Source organism: Dasypus novemcinctus, chromosome 3 (genome assembly GCF_030445035.2).
Source record: "Dasypus novemcinctus isolate mDasNov1 chromosome 3, mDasNov1.1.hap2, whole genome shotgun sequence".
Lineage (NCBI taxonomy): Eukaryota > Metazoa > Chordata > Mammalia > Cingulata > Dasypodidae > Dasypus > Dasypus novemcinctus.
In genome coordinates, this window is record NC_080675.1 from 13,405,597 (window position 1) to 13,421,328 (window position 15,732).

Genomic DNA, 15,732 nt, shown 5'->3' on the forward strand with positions numbered 1-15,732 from the left:
CTGGCGGGGCCCCGGCCTTCCGGGGAGCACGGCTTCGAGAGCTCGGACACGCCGCTCGCCGACTCGCCCCTGGGGTGGTACAGGCCAGCCTGCGGCGCCCTCCGTCCTGGAGGGCCGGCGTCCACTGAGAAGTTTCACTTAGAACGGTAACCCCAAGAGGGAGATGAGGAAACTGAGGCTCCTCAAATCTGCCGGAGGTCGCGCAGCTTGCAAGCTGTGAAACCGAAACTCTGACGGGTTCTTTCCACTAGAACAGAAACCAGTCCCTTCACTGAAAATAAAAACATTTAAAAAATACCAGGAAGCCTGCGATGAGCAGAACACTCGAGGGGAGAGGAGCTGTGGTTGACAAATGCTTTTGATGTCAGCCCTCACGGACCTTTCACTGCTGCCTGACTTCCGTTTCTCTCTGGAATAAGGAGGGACTGGTGAACAGGCTGCACTTCTTTTTGCAGAGACACCCGTGGGCACAGCAGTGATCTCCGTCTCACCAGGAGATGGAGAAGGTGCAGGAGGTTGAGCTGAGGCAGACTGACACCAGGCTGGAGCCTCCTCCTGCCGGTTTGGTTCGATTGTTTCCTCTGGAGGAGACAGAAGTAGTTCCTCTCTTATTCCTTGAAAAGGAAGGCGCAGAGGAGCAAATCCCAATGAATGAAGTTACGGGGTTTCCCTCTACTAGGAGGCTCTGTGCAACCCTAGGGCTGCGAGGGCCCCACTCTGTGCAGGGCCTGGACCCTCTTCCGTGGAGGGATAAGAGCATGGCCTCCACCATCAGACCGTCTGCCATGGCCTCCGCCACCAGACCGTCTGTGTTCGAGGTTTGGCTCTTCACTTAGGAGCCGGGTGGTCTGGGGAGGACGCTTAGGTTCTCTGTGCCTCAGGGACCTCATCTGTGTCATGGGACAAGAGCAGTACCGACGTCACGGGGCTTTGTTGTGGGTCGTAACACATGTAAAACCCCGGGCCCTGCATGCCCAGTTGCCAGCCATGCCAGCACCTCACGACGGCTTTTAGCCCCTAAGAGGCCTCTGCTCAGGCTGGCGGGCCCCACGGCCTCTGTGCTGCAGGAGGGAGCGGGGTGTCCGCCGGGAGGGGCTCCGCCCCTGTACGGGCCGCTGCGGGGACACGGGATGACCCAACGCGCCACCGTGGCGGCGCCTGGCCCGCGCACGTTGCGTCAGGGACGCGGCCAGCCCGCTCACGCGGCCGCCCGCTTCTCCTCCGCCAGGCGCCGACATCAACACGCAGGCCAGCGACAGCGCGTCTGCCCTCTACGAGGCCTGCAAGAACGGGCACGAGGAGACGGTGGCCTTCCTGCTGTCACAGGGCGCCGACGCCAACAAGAGCAACAAGGACGGCATGCTGCCGCTGCACATCGCCTCCAAGAAGGGCAACTACAGGTCAGTGGGCCCCGGGCGCCCAGACACCGCCCCCTCCCAAAGCCCCGCCCCCGGGATGACACCCCGGAGGCCCCGGGGAGCAGAGGGCACCTTTCGGGTGAAAAAGAGGAAAACTCCTTAGCATTGGCACCTGGGAAGCCAATGCCTGTGGCAACACAGCCACCAGACGTAGCAAACGCCCACGCGGCACTTACCGTACTTCATGAACGGAGTCAGTCCTTCCACCAGCTCCGTCAGGTGGGCACTGTCATTATCCCCATTTTTCAGATGAGCCACAGAGAGGTTGAGTGACTTGCCCAAGGTCATGCGGCTTCTTGGTGATAGGAGCACACCTGCTCTGAATGTCATGGCCATGGAAATTCCACAGAGGACAGATGTGGATGTGGACTAGTGGGTGGATGGTAGGGATGGAAGGATAACCCCTCATGCAATCTGCAAGCCGGCAGCAAACGCCTACGGTAATCCACGTGTTTTACTGATGATGGCAGCCGGCATTTATTGAGAATTTGCTCTACATGGCAGGTGCTTTGAGCAAATGAGAGAAGTGTAAGCTCTCCAGGAGCAAGGAGGTAGAAGGGAAGGCACATACACGCATGCACACACGCACGTGCACGTTGGAACGGAAGCGTGTGAAGAGCTGAGCTCCGAGTTGGTCTGCACGGAGCCGACTGCGCTCATCTCTTCCCGACTCCGAGTTCTGTGCCCTCCCCTGTGGCTCGAGAGTGGCTGTGGTGGGGTATTTGCAACAGGGAAGTTGGCGGATGCTACAGACCAGGGCCTCGGCCCCCAGGGGGGCCAGGGGTTAAACACGCCCAGCGCTCGCTGGCCAGAGGGGTCGGGGAAGGCTCCCGGAGAAGGTGCGACTCAAGCTGCCCTTGAAGGACTGGCAAGGCCCAGTGATTTCCAAAGTACGGCCCATCTGTGGCTCACCTGGGCCTCAGCCCGGTGTGGCAGGTAGGCAGGCCAGCTTTATTCCCACTCTGCAGGATAGGAGACTGAGGCTTGAGGCAGGAGGCAGGCTGGCCCCACGACAAGCTGCCCCCGGGGCCTGAACAAAAACCCGAGTCAGAATCTTTACATCTGACCAGTGGTTCCCCAACATTGCTCCTGCCAGCCTGTCTTCCTGGTCTCAGACTGCTCTACTCTCATGGCTCAGTGTTTTCCCTTAATCTTTCACTTAAAAGCAATTTATTTCCAAAAGGAAACATTTCTTGCACTAGTCTATTGTTAGAATGCTCAGGTAATGTGCTGCCTCCCCACCCGCCTCAGGCCTCCAGGGGAGAGAAGAGGGAGGAAAACAGATGGCAGATGTTGAGGGGTGTCTGTGTCTTCACCGAGGCAGAGGGGAAATGGGGATGAGAGCGATGCTCTGGAGAACGAAATGAGGATGCAGGGCACAAGGCTGATCCTCAGAGCCCCAGGCCCTTCCCTGCGGACTGCTGGCATCAAAGACCAAGCCAGGAGTCCCTCCTCAGCCTGCCCCCCGACACAGACACAGCAGGGCCTGGCCTTCCTGGACAACGAGCACCACCTTAGGGTATGCACATTATGCAGGCCGGTGCTATGGACTATGAGGCAGACAGATCTGAGTTTCTGTTCCTGCCAAAACCATTGGGGAAGTTACATAACCTCTCTGACCCTCAGTTTCCTTTTCTGTGAAACTGGAGATATTTACTTGTTTCATAATGAAATGCATAGATGTGAATCTATGATAGATGTTAAGCACCTAGCAGAATGCCTGGCATACGGTAGGTGCTCAGTAGGTCTGCTCTCACCCGTTCTTACCCAGGGAGTGTACATTCCTTCTTTTCTTAGTTAAGCCAGGGGAGGGAAGCAAGCAACCCAAGCCTGACAGACTGGCAATGGGCAAGGTGGCACCTTTCTCCTTGGCTCTCTAAAGCATGCCTGGCTCCAAAGAGAACCGTAGGGTGAGGGAAAGGGGGTGGGGCAAGACTTTGGATACTTCCAGGCCACTGGCTCCCTGCACCTGTCTGTCCATCGGAGTCCCTAGGGGCTAGTTTTAAAAACAACGTATCCTACTAGAGCCATGAACCAGACTCTCCAGGAGAGAAGGAGCCTAAGGCGTGGTCTTTGAAAAGCTCCCTGAGCAAACGGGATATAAACCATCCAGAGCTTTGGGGAACTACTGGTCTAATCCAGTGCCCTCGTTTTACCAAGGAGAGAGGTGGCTTGCCAGATAGTGCAGAGCTGGGCGTGGCACTGGGCATTCTTTCATGCCTTGGAATGGGACCCAGACCTCGGCAGCAGGGCCCCAGCTGGAGGAGAGGCAGAAGGAACACCGAGCACTCTAAAGGATGCACGAGGCTAGCCCTTTCTGGAACCACCTAGAGGGAAGGTTCGTGCTTCCCCACACGTCCCCTGCTTTGGACTCGTGCTGCCTCCCAAAGTGATTTCCCTGCTTATTCCCCCTCCACTTCCAGCCCCCAGAGCTGAGGGGGCCAGGCTGCTTGGGGAGGGCGGCCCAGCCAAGGTAAAGCCTGCTTCCTGGAAGCTTCTGCCACATTTCCCAGGGCTACCCTGACCCCGAGCTCTTCCTCTCCTCCTTGGGCACTTGGTGCTGGTGGCCTCGTTCACAGTGACCTCCATTTGGCTGCTTGGGGATTTGATGTGACATTCCTGAGGCATTCCACCCTCGGCCACTGCCCAAACGCCCTGCCCCTCCGTGGCACGCCAAGGGCTGGCAGCTGGCCTCAGTGCTCGCCAGATGGTGCCTTCCCTTCGGGACACTGAGTGGGAGGGGGCGGCATCTGGACGTTGCTGAGAAAGAAGCCCCTGGCATTCCAAAATCTCAGTCACCTCCGATGTGCTCTTTGTCCTATTTCTCACTTCCAGTTTAACAGATGCACCTTTTAAAAGTAAAGATTAAAGACATATTTATTAAGAAATTGTTTCAGTTAGACAAGAGCGGGTGCCTCCGGATTCCTTGAAACGGAGTTTAAATTAACACTGGAAGCCGCAGATTCTCAAGCCTGCTGCCCAGGGGAACCCCTTGGAGCTTGAAGGATTCCTGGTGCCTGGGCCCCACCCTCGGAGATTCTAATGGAATTGGTCTGGGGTGCCGTTGGGGCTTCAGGGTTTTAAAAAACCCTCTAGATGGTTCTACTGTGGGTGGAGAACCACCCGCCTTGGAGCATATATTGTGGCCAACCCTCAAACACAGCCTTGCATTTTCCACCTCATTTCTGATTCCTCTCTTCTGCTTCTGACTTACGTTACCTTTGCTATGTTTTATCTATTTTTCAAGCCTCTGAAAATTCTTTCTAGATTAAGGCAGATTAATCTAGAGATTATTTAATGCATGAATTTAAAACGTAGTTTATGAATTGCATTCACAGGCAGGTTAGTATTCTCACTTATTAAAAGGGAAACTGAGGCTCAGAGCTCCAGGCATCGTAGAAAATAAGGCGGTGGGTTTCTTGGGCTCAGAACCCTCTACACACCCCTGCCAAATGGTCCTTCCCCTGCAGGAAGCTGGTTTACTGTGTTGTGTCCTTTGGAGGAAAATGAAGATTTGCATCAGTTTCTCCGACTGCGCTGGGTTAGTCGCCTGCACAGTCTCCTGGTTCCTCCCAGACCTGCTGAATCAGGCTCTGATGGTGGAGCCCAGGAATCTGCACTTTAATGCTCCTCCTGAATGACTGAGTTGCATTGTGCTTAAAAGCTGGCAGCTACATCTTTAGCAAATTCCCTTCCCTCTCTGGAGGCCCAATGGCCCCTGGACATGCTTATTCAGTCCAGCAGGGTACATGGGCCTGCCCTTCCAGCACATTCCTTCACGGCAGAATGGCTCCTCCGCTCCAGCTCCCAGGCTAAGCACAAGATAACCTGCCAACGCCTCCTGGAAAAGCTGTAGACTTGCCCCCCAGAAGGCACGCTGTGTGGCCAGGGGCTCCCCCTGTGCTGTTGGGAATGCCCTGGGGCAGGTTCTCCACCAGCGGGGACTTTTCTGGGTCCTGCATAAGCTTACACGAGCTCAGAGAAGAGGTAACTGCAACCACACACACACACACACACACGGTGGAGCTGACACAGCCTGGCTCAGTGGCTTTGGCAGCAAGACCGTCTGTGGGCGGCTGGTTCCCATGTGAAAGTCAAAGTGCATGGTCATATTTACCCTGAACGCTGACAGAGGTCACACCACCATGACCCCACAGGCCTGTTAGAGAGCCCCAGTGTGTGGGCACAGGGGCAGGGGGCTGCAGTCGCCACAGTGGTCAGAAGCCGACAGATACCGTTTACACGTGGCTCAGTGTCCGTGTAAGGTGTCACTTTACCCTCAGAGGCAGCCTCGGTGACAGCATTAGATTATGTTTTATAATCCGGGCATAGCAATCCCACCTTGCCGGGCTGTTATGAGGATTAAATGAGATAGAGTACTTAGCTCGTGGCGTCATCTCCAGGACTACCTGGGTTAGATATGCCCGGCACAGAGCAAATGCTCGGCAATGGTCTTTTTATTGTAGCTATTCCACAGGAAGGTAAAGTGCTTACAACAACCCCTAGGGGCTCAACGAAGGGTGCTCATATTATTTTCATCATCATCACCATCATCGTCATTACTGTTACTGAGATGGATTACACGTTATAGCTGAAGCAGGTGTGGTTCAGAGAGGTTAAGTGGCATGCCTAAGAAGGCCCAGCACTGAGAGGCAGAGCTGGCTGTGGAACCCAGGTCCTATTTCCCAGCACCCCATGCTGACCCTATACTGCTGGGGCCTCATGGCTCTCTGCTCTCATGACTGTGGGGCTGAGGTTCAGACAGGACATCAGATCTGGGGACAGGGCATGTGGCAGGGCCATAACCTTGAAGAAACCAGAATCCTAGGGAGGGAGCCAGGACCTGAGGCTAAGGGGGGGTTCAGTCCCTGGTGTATCCCAGGAACAAGGCAGGGGCTCAGTTCCCAGCATCCGGTTATGGGGCCTGGGGTCCAAGGTCAGAGCCAGCGCCACAGCCCACTGAGCCTGCGGAGCTGCTGCACGGGGCCCCCTTGGACGGGCCCTGAGCTGGTCTGCTCTGCTCTCAGCCGAGGGAGGCGGAGCTGGCCGGGAGGGGCTCCTGCCCTGGGGAGGGGAGAAGGGAAGGGCAGGGAACCAGAAAGCGGAGACAACTGGGGTCCGACTGGGCAGTGGTCAGCTTTGTTCCTCTTCCTAAAGTGCAGTTTGGGGGAAGTGGGACGATCCCAGCCAGTTTGCAGATCACTCCCTCGTCCTCCTGCCCACAGTCCAGTAAAACGGGCTGGGTGAGAGCGGGGATGGCGTGCGGTGGTGCCACCTTCGCAGCCACCCCCTCCTTGGGGAGGCCTGGGATGTCCTGGAGACCCACACCCCCCCGGCCTTGCCATCCACCTCCTGTCCAGCCTCACGTCCTCCCCCACCCCACGCCCAAGCCTGCGTTTCACCTTCTGTAAAACGAGGGCCAGGCACCTGACCTCCAGACCCTGCCCAGAATGACAATAATTCCAAGAGTTTGAAGGCGCTTCCTGGACACAATGAAATGGCTTCACTGCCGTACTAGGGTGATGCTTCTGGGACTCGAGGCAGCCTCTAGTCCAGTTCCCCCATTTCCGCCACCTTCGTGGGGAAGGGCTGGGAACCACTGGAGAGCAGCTGCGACCCGGCAGAGATTCCAGCCCCATCTGGCCAGCGGCCCCGGCCGCCCTGCCCCGCTCGCTGCGCTTTCCCGTGCTCGGGCGCGTCACGCCTGTTACGGCGCATTTGTCGGCGGTGGCCGCGGTCCAGGCGGAGGCCCCAGCCCTGCCTTTGAGCGGCACCTCTGCAGAGTGAGGTCAGCCCTCCTGCGCGGGCACAAATAGAAATTAGGAGGCAATTAGCCCCCCTGGGTGTGCGAGTTTCCTTTTGAGGTTTTAGAGGCAGATTTTTAGGCAAACACAGCGTCACTAAGGCTAATCACACTTTCTGCTGAGATCCCAGCAGGAGGTCCCTGGCATTGGACTTCCAGGAAAACAGGGGGAAGCAGCCTGCCAGAGGCGGAGGGGCCCGCGAGTGGGGACAGCCCAGCGGCACCTGCTCCCCGCACCAGCCGCATCCACTCAGAGCGCCAGATGGGCTGTGAGGTCACCTGTCAGCAGGGATTGGGCAGATGAGGGTCTGGAATCTGGTCGGTGCCCACAGCTGGGGGTCTAGGGGAAGAGAGCACAGGCCTGGGGGTGAGCGCAGAGCTGCATTCTTACCCCTGATTAGCCCCAGCCCCACTCCAGCCACCCCCCAGGGCTGCGGGGAAAGCAAGACGGGGGCAGACGCATGAACGTGCTGTGAGGATTACAAAATCCCAGGGCACAGGGGCTGTCACCCCAACTGCTCCACGAGAAGTAGGGAATGGCTGAGAGGGTGGCCTTGGGGCTCAGCCGGCCTGGGTTCAAATCCCTCCTGCATCACTTGCAGGCTCTGATTCCTTGGGCAAGTCACACACCCTCTCAGGGCTTCCATTTCCTCCTCTGTAGAACAAAGAGCCCACTAGTGCCCACCTCATGGGGATATTGGGGGGGTGGGTAATAATTCACCATGACAGCAGCCCCTGAGACAGCAGGAGGGCGCAGGCCAGGGGTTGCGGGGAGCTCTGGCCTCAGCAGCGACTGTGGAGACCCCCAGGAGAAGGGCTTTGGAGAGAAGTCGCAGGTGCCAGACCTGTTTGCCCCTGCCCGCCCTGTCCACCAGGGCCCCAGCTCAGCAGGACGCGGTGTAGACAGCTCAGCTCTGGATCCAGACACGGGTTCCAATCCTGGTCCACCATTCCTGACTGCGTGGCCTGGGGCGTGGGCTCAAACCTTTCTGAACTTGGAGTTTTCTCATCTGCAAAATGGGAATCACGAGACATGCTTTATGGGTGGTTGTCAAGATTAAACCAAGAGTGTCGGTAAAGCCTGCGGGGGGATCCTCGGTCCTTCTCCCCAGTGCCTGTCCTGCCCTCCCAGGCGAGGCAGGGGCTGGCTCCAAACTTCCCCAGCCCTTCCGCTGCCTCCGGCCGGGCAGTCACCGGCTTTGGGGCTTTCCGGTCAATTTCTCAGATACGAGCGGGGCAGGGGCAGCCCCCCTCAGCCTGCACAGGTCAGGGGCAGATGCTGAAACCGTCCCGTTTGGCTGAGGTTTATAAGAAGCCAGGTTTCCGAGGCCACGGGTCCGGGTTAGAAGTCCGGCTCCACCGCTCCCTTGACCTTGATTAGGTGCCTGAAGCGCTCTGTGCCTCAGTTTCCTTACGTCTAACGTGGGGACGGCAACAGTGCGGCCCTCCCCCGCGGTGGGAGCCGGGGTGGCCGCCGAGCGCCCCCTGCCGGGCCGGGCCGGCCTCGCGGTGACGCCCCCCCACCCCCGCCGCCGCCCACAGGATCGTGCAGCTGCTGCTGCCCGTCACCAGCCGCACGCGCGTGCGCCGCAGCGGCATCAGCCCGCTGCACCTGGCGGCCGAGCGCAACAACGACGAGGTGCTCGAGGCGCTGCTGGGCGCGCGCTTCGACGTGAACGCGCCGCTGGCGCCCGAGCGCGCGCGCCTCTACGAGGACCGCCGCACGTCGGCGCTCTACTTCGCCGTGGCCAACAACAACGTGCACGCCACCGAGCTGCTGCTGCTGGCCGGCGCCGACCCCAACCGCGACCTCATCAGCCCGCTGCTCGTGGCCATCCGCCACGGCTGCCTGCGCACCATGCAGCTGCTGCTGGACCACGGCGCCGACATCAACGCCTACATCGCCACGCACCCCACCGCCTTCCCCGCCACCATCATGTTCGCCATGAAGTACCTTTCGCTGCTCAAGTTCCTCATGGACCTCGGCTGCGACGGCGAGCCCTGCTTCTCGTGTCTCTACGGCAACGGCCCGCACCCGCCGGCCCCGCCTCCCTCCAGAAGAAGGTTCAACGACGAGCCCGACACCGGCAAGGCGCCCGGCGTGGTCCAGGTAAGGCGGGCGCCCCGGTCGGAGGAGGGGGAGGCAGCGGAGGCTGTGGTTAGCGCGCTTGGGAAGCAGTGTAGGCTAGTGGTTAACACGCTGAGAGGCAGACCAGTGGCTAACAGGCTTCGGAGGCAGTGTAGACTGACGGGTGGTTAACGCTCTTTTGGACCAAGTGTGGGCTATACTTTCGAGGCAGTGGAGCCTGGTGGTTAGCACATCTTGGAGGCAGTGGAGCCTGGTGGTCAGTGTGCGTTGAGGCAGGGGTGTGGTGCTTGGAGCTGGTGTAGACTAGTGATGAGCACACTGGAAGCATCAGCGTCCAGCAGTCAGCATGCTTTGGAGGTGTATTAGTCAGCCAAAGGGCTGCTGATGCAGAATACCAGAAATCGGTTGGTTTTTATAAAGGGGATTTAATTGGGGTAGGGGCTTACAGATACCAGGCTATAGAGCATAAGTTACTTCTCTCACCAAAGTCTGTTTTCACCTGTTGGAGCAAGAAGGCTGCTGACATCTGCCAGGGTTCAGGCTTCCTGGGTTCCTAGGTTCCTGGGGCTTATTTTTCTCTGGGTTCAAGTTTCCTTTCTTCCTGGGACTGCCTTCTCTTTCCTCTGCATGCTGACTTCCCGAGGCTGCAGCTTAAGTCTTCAGCAACAGACTCCAACATCAAAACTCCAACATCAGAACCCCTCAGCTCTGTCCTTTGCCATGTCTTTTATCTGAGTCCCCACCCATCAAGGGGTGGGGACTCAACACCCTAATCATAACTCAATCATGCCCAGGTACAGATCAGGTTACAAGCATAATCCAATATCTATTTTTGGAATTCATAACCATATCAAACTGCTACAGGAGGCAACTTAGTGTTCACTTGAACTGTTAAATCCTTTTTTGGGAGGTGGGGTGGGGCGCTGTCTTGAGGAATTTAAGGAGCCAACAGTGGAGAAAAGGACTGTTGAGGAACTCTGTAAGATCGAGAAACCTCCTCCTTGAATGAGATGTTAAATAACCAAGATCAGGGAAGGGGGCAAGGGCTAGCTGGTGTAAGGTCAGGTGAGGCGCCCAGAAGAGTCAGAAAGTCAGTGGCCAGCCCCAAGACCTGTCCATGCTGTTGACTTCAAAAGCCAGAACCTAGAGGAAAAGGAAGTTTTGGGCTGCCGATGTGCGCAAACAAGTTGACGTTCTCATTACCCTAACGCTCGTGCCAACCCCTTGAAATTGGTATCCATATACCCATTTCTTAGACATGGAGACTGAGACTCAGAGTTCACATGACTTGCCAGGAGCCCTGTCTCTTAGCAGCAGAGGCCTGTCTTGAGTAGAGATCTGGGTCCTAGCACATGTGGGTCCCTGGCCCCGGGCTCCCCCCTGTGAGATCAGCTCCCTGAGGCCTTGGCCGAGGCACTGCCCTTGGTCCTGGGCGCCCAGCGCTGGGGTGTGCTCTCTTCCAGTTCTGCGAGTTCCTCTCGGCCCCGGAGGTGAACCGCTGGGCGGGGCCCATCATCGACGTCCTCCTGGACTACGTGGGCAACGTGCAGCTGTGCTCGCGGCTGAAGGAGCACATCGATAGCTACGAGGACTGGGCCGTCATCAAGGAGAAGGCAGGTAGGGGCCATCGCGCTGCTGCTGGCAGGTCACGCCTGCCTGGCTTAGGAGCTCCAGCCTCAGAGTCCACGGCTGGGATACCATTTAATGAGTACCTACTACTACAGGCTCTGGGCTGCGTGTCACAAACTCTGTCTCGCTCCTGGTTTTGTAGCAAGTTGTGTAACGTAATCAAAGGGATTATGTCACCTGGGCCAAGGCCACATAGCTAGTTAGCGGCAGCAGTCTGGGATTTAAGACCATGTTTGGCCAACCCCAAAGTCCATGTTCTTTCCACTAAGTCTTCCTAAGATGTTTTAAACAGCTCCACTCCGCGAGGGGTAAGTTGTCCATGTTTGTGGGCCACCAGGAGGCAAGATGGCAGGGCAGAGGAAAGAAAAGTGGCCTAGAGCATTTCAGTTTGTCAACTGGGCATCTGGTTAGAAATGAGATTGCAGCCCAGTAGGTCTAGAGTGGGGCCCGAGGATCCGCCTTTCACCCTGCTCCCAGGTGGCGCCGAGGTCTGCAGACCACACTGGGGCAGCACTCACCTAGGGGACAGGCCCTGAGCTGGAGACCTGCCGAGGGGAGGCGGGGCAGCTTCTGTGACCAGCCTCTGCCCTGCCAGCCTGTGACTTGGTTAGAAGGTCTTGGTCTAGCAAAACTTCTCAGCCCCGGAATGTGTGCAGGTGCGAGGGCCTGGCAGGTGCTCAGCGTTGTGGGGGCTTCTGGCGCTCACCTGGGCAGGTGAGGTGTCAAATGCAGTCCAGCTGGGTGCTGCAGCTGACACTGGGAAGCCAGCACCTGCCCAGAGGAGTTCCAGCTCCCCCAGGGCTGTCTCGCCTCTGACCAGTGTCCTTCCTCCGGCAAGTGGCTGTCACTCTCGGAGCACAGAGGCCGGCCGGCAGCAGGTTGTTATCCCACTGCTGCTGCTCACCCTGGACCCGACCTGCTGCCTCGGTCCTGTCCTCCGTCCAGGTGCCCACCCCCCACGGCCCTGATTCTGACCCCCCCCCCCACCAGACAGTCCTTGCTCCCCACAACGCAGTCCTCCTCTAGGATTTTTCATTTGATAAAGTTACTGGGGCTGGCGGTGGGGCCAGGGAGGAGGTGGCGCTTCCCAGGGGCACAGCTCCACATACCTTAGTTCAAACATTTATTGAATGAAGGAATACTTGGTTGCTGTCACCACGATCTTGGCCACTAGAGGGTGGGGTGGCCGTGCTCCTGCCCTCCCTAGAGGAGGGTAATCCCTTACAATGCACCAGCCTCCCGCGAAAGAGGTAGAGAATCCGTTAGCGTGCTGGAAGCATCCGTTATCCAGTGGAACAGTTCTTAGTACCGCATCAGATTCCTCTAAACCGCCCCCTGCCTGGCACTTGCCCACGTGCTTTTCCCTCTAATGCTGCAGCGCTGAGCTCATCGTCCTGGGCAGGAGGGCAGGCAGGGGCACTGGGATTTGCATGAAGAGCCCAGGATCACCTGGAGGTTCCATCGCTAGCCGGGGTGCCACTCTCCCCTGCTGGCCCTGGGCCCCCCCGCCCGGCGTGGGCTGGCAGCCCTTTGCCTTCCTCCCCCGGGGCTCAGTTTTAACTCTGCAGAGAAAGGTGCTGAGTTTCCCAGGGAGGAGGCTTTGTCCCCGTGAGATCAGGGGACAGAGGAAGTGCCAGAAGCGTAGTAATGGGGGAGCTGCTCAGAGTTTCGAGACCCTGAGGGTGGGCAAGCATCCTCGTGCCCGTTGACGTGCAGCTAGGCCGCTCTCCGGCCGCCCGACCCCCCCCCCCCCCCTCAGCTGGCCCGTGCTTCCCGAGGTGAGCTATAGCTGTGCGCTAGTTGCCCTGTTTGGCACAATCCCCTCCTTCACCTGGCAGGTTCAGCTTGGATGGCACCATTGGGCAGGTGGTGCTGGGAGCTCCCAGGCAGGCGTCTCTGCTTCTCCTGCCTGAGCCCAGGGCTGGGGCCAGGGAAGGGGCTTGGCCTGTGTTTGCTGGGTGAATGCAGGAATGAATGAATGGCATTCTTTGATTCCACAAAAACCTTCTCAGCACCAGGCCCTGTGCCCAGGGCTGGAATAAGTCACCCCATTACTAGGTGCATGGGTCCCTGCTCCTCCCTCCCCACCCCACTCTGGCTGAGAAAACGCCACCTAGTTGGGGCACCCTAGGAGGCCTCATAGGCAAGGCCAGGTGGGATTCTGGGACCCCCTGGAGCCACCCAGTCCCTGACCCCTCACCTGGCCTCTGAGCTTTCCCTGGAATCCTAGAACAGAATTGCATACGGGGGGATGGGGCACGTACGGGTCCCACCCCGACCCCTGTGTAAGGCTGTGTTTGGGAATCCAGTAGAGGATCGGTCACTAGGTGAGGAGTTGGGCACTGAGCCTCAGTTTCCTCACCTGTAAAGCAGGGTGTGGGTACCTGCTCCTCGGGTTGTGGGGATCAAATGAGGGGTGAGAAATGGGAAGGGACTGGGGTTACGGAGCCTGGGAGGAGTCCAGGCACCCCTCTCGCATCCCCTCAGCCCCGTGTGCCAGGGTCCCGGATGCGAACCCTTTGCTGGTTGCAGACAGTGAATCTGCATGCCTCTTTTCCCCCTCTTTCCAGAACCTCCAAGGCCTCTGGCTCACCTCTGCCGGCTGCAGGTTCGAAAGGCCATTGGGAAATACCGGATAAAACTCCTGGACACGTTGCCGCTCCCGGGCAGGCTGATCAGATACCTGAAGTACGAGAACACCCAGTAGCAGGGCTCCGCAGTCTGTTCTCGCTGTCTCGGGGAGATGGTGGCCCCACATCCACGGGGCCCGGTGACAGAGCGGGGCTGTGGGCTGCCTCCCTCTCGCTGGGCGGGCACGGTGACCCCTGGGCGCAGGGTCTCTGGACAGAACTTTGCTCAGAGCTGAGGACCGAAGGTGGCAAGTAGGAGAACAATCGTGTTGTCAAACCACCGAGTAGAGCCCAGACCTTCTCGGCCATTGCCAATGACAGAAACCTCCATTCCTGGGGCTGGGGGAGGCCAGCCGAGGCAGAGCGGAGCCTGGAGCCATCTGGGAAAGGGTGGGCGCAGCCAGGACCCCAGCCGCGACTCTGGGCTGCGGCTGGAGAACTTCTAAAGGGGACGACCTGCCTTTCCCGGCCCCCTCACGTCATGGTTTCCCAGCGCCTCTTCCCGCTTTGGTCTGTGCAGCCCTCCTCAGGGCTTCTTAGCTTTCTCCCCGAAGCCGTAGCTGGGGGCAGGGAGACCCCCAGTGGCAGGGGGCTTCCCTAAGCACGGAATGTGGCACGGATGTCCCGCCCCGGGTCGCTCTCTCTGGGAAGCCCCTGGACGCCTGAGGCTCTCTGTTCTGTTCCTGGCTGGGGGTGGGGCAAAGCATACAGACCCCCGAATGTGCCACCTCTGGGCTTCTCAGAGACCCAAGGGGGTGTCTCCGGGATGCACCAGGAGAGCCCCGATGACCTGCGGACGGGGCTCGTGGTTTTCCTCTCCCGGTTCAGTCACCGTGGAAACAGGAGCCTCATCACAAACAGGGTCTCGGCACCCAGCAGCGTCCCGACAGGGAGCATTGCCTCTCACGTGTCCCCTGCCACTCGCGCCTTTGTGTTCTGCTCCCCCCTGGTTTGCTACAAAATCTCGAGACGCCGGTGGCACAGACCCCTCGAGACCCTGGTGCCGTGAGCTCCGAGCAGCCGTCGTGGCCGCCGTCAGCCCTTGCCGAGGCGCCGCGCCTGCGTGTGGGCAGCCCTGGCTCCCCGCTGCCTCCGGGGGCCCTCCCTGTGGCTCTGGGCTGAGCCGGGCAGGAGTCGCCCCCCCTGCTCTGCGCGAGACAGGTGAGGACGCTGAGGTCCGGCAGAGTCCCTCCGAGAGCTGGTGTGTCCCGTGTCCCTGGGCTTTGCAGACTCGTCAGCGGTGTCTCTGCAAGGGTAATGGGCGGCCCCCGGGTCCAGGCCCTCCGCAGGATCAGGTGGGGCCCGGGGTCAGGTGGCGCCTTGGGCGAAGGCAGACCTGGGTTCCAAAGCCGTGGCCCCTTCCTGCGAGTTTGGTGGGCCAGGCCCTCTGCACGGTGCCCTCCCTGGACCCTGGAAGCTCGGGAATAGTGACGTGTGTCCAGGCCACCGGGAACAGCCACCACTCGGGGCCCTGCCTGCCGAGTGCCCCACAGCACAGCCCCTGCAGGGTCAGCCTCCAGCCGGCCTCGCCTGAGTGGGCTGTGCTCAGGGGTACCTGTTACATACTTGACCTTCACCCTTGCCGAGACCACTTCACAGCCTCCCCATCTGCAGAACACCCCCAGCCCCTGCGAGGGTTGTCAGCGCACAGGGGCTCTCCACCTCATCACAAAACACTTCGAACGTCCTGGAAGTCAAGGCGGCGGGCACTTCCATTGCTGAGCAGGAGCAGCTTTTGACCTGCTGGGAGTGTGAGATTGTGTTTTATTCTGAACCAGGACAGAGCACTCTTTGGTTAGGGGGGTTTGAGGATCTGCAGCAGTTTTGTTGTGTTTTCGTTTTGTTTTTTTTTTTTTTTTTAAACTAAAGCTTTCCTAGACCTCTGTGGTTTCTTTCTACTTGCTTCCACCTGGGGCCGTGTCTTAGTAAAGTCTTCTGCTTCTCCACGGGTCCTCTTGGCTTGTCAGTTAATGGCTCTCCTGGGTAGCCCCTGGGAAAGGCTGAGCCTGAGCTGGGGCTGCGGGCAGGGACACTCCGGGCTCGGGGCACGGGCCTGGACACCAGTGGTCCCAGGTGACCCCTCAAGAAGTCAGGCCTCCCGGAGCTGCGCCCCTCCCTAGGGAGTGTGGCTGGGGATGGTCTGGAAGCCGGGTTCCCACGGCC

The 15,732-nt window shown here is 58.9% G+C and overlaps 1 protein-coding gene across 2 annotated transcripts in view; it reads left to right on the forward strand.

Moving 5' to 3' along the window:
* Positions 1-15,515, forward strand: part of ASB2 (ankyrin repeat and SOCS box containing 2) — a 41,086-nt gene extending 25,571 nt beyond the window's left edge. For both annotated transcript variants that reach the window (XM_004465257.5, XM_023590780.3), the window contains 4 exons: positions 1,229-1,400; positions 8,764-9,331; positions 10,774-10,927; positions 13,510-15,515. In XM_004465257.5, coding sequence (XP_004465314.2) covers positions 1,229-1,400; positions 8,764-9,331; positions 10,774-10,927; positions 13,510-13,646 — 1,031 coding nt within the window. In that variant the 3' untranslated portion in view covers positions 13,647-15,515. The remainder of the gene's footprint in view (positions 1-1,228; positions 1,401-8,763; positions 9,332-10,773; positions 10,928-13,509) is intronic.
* Positions 15,516-15,732: the final 217 nt, after the last annotated feature.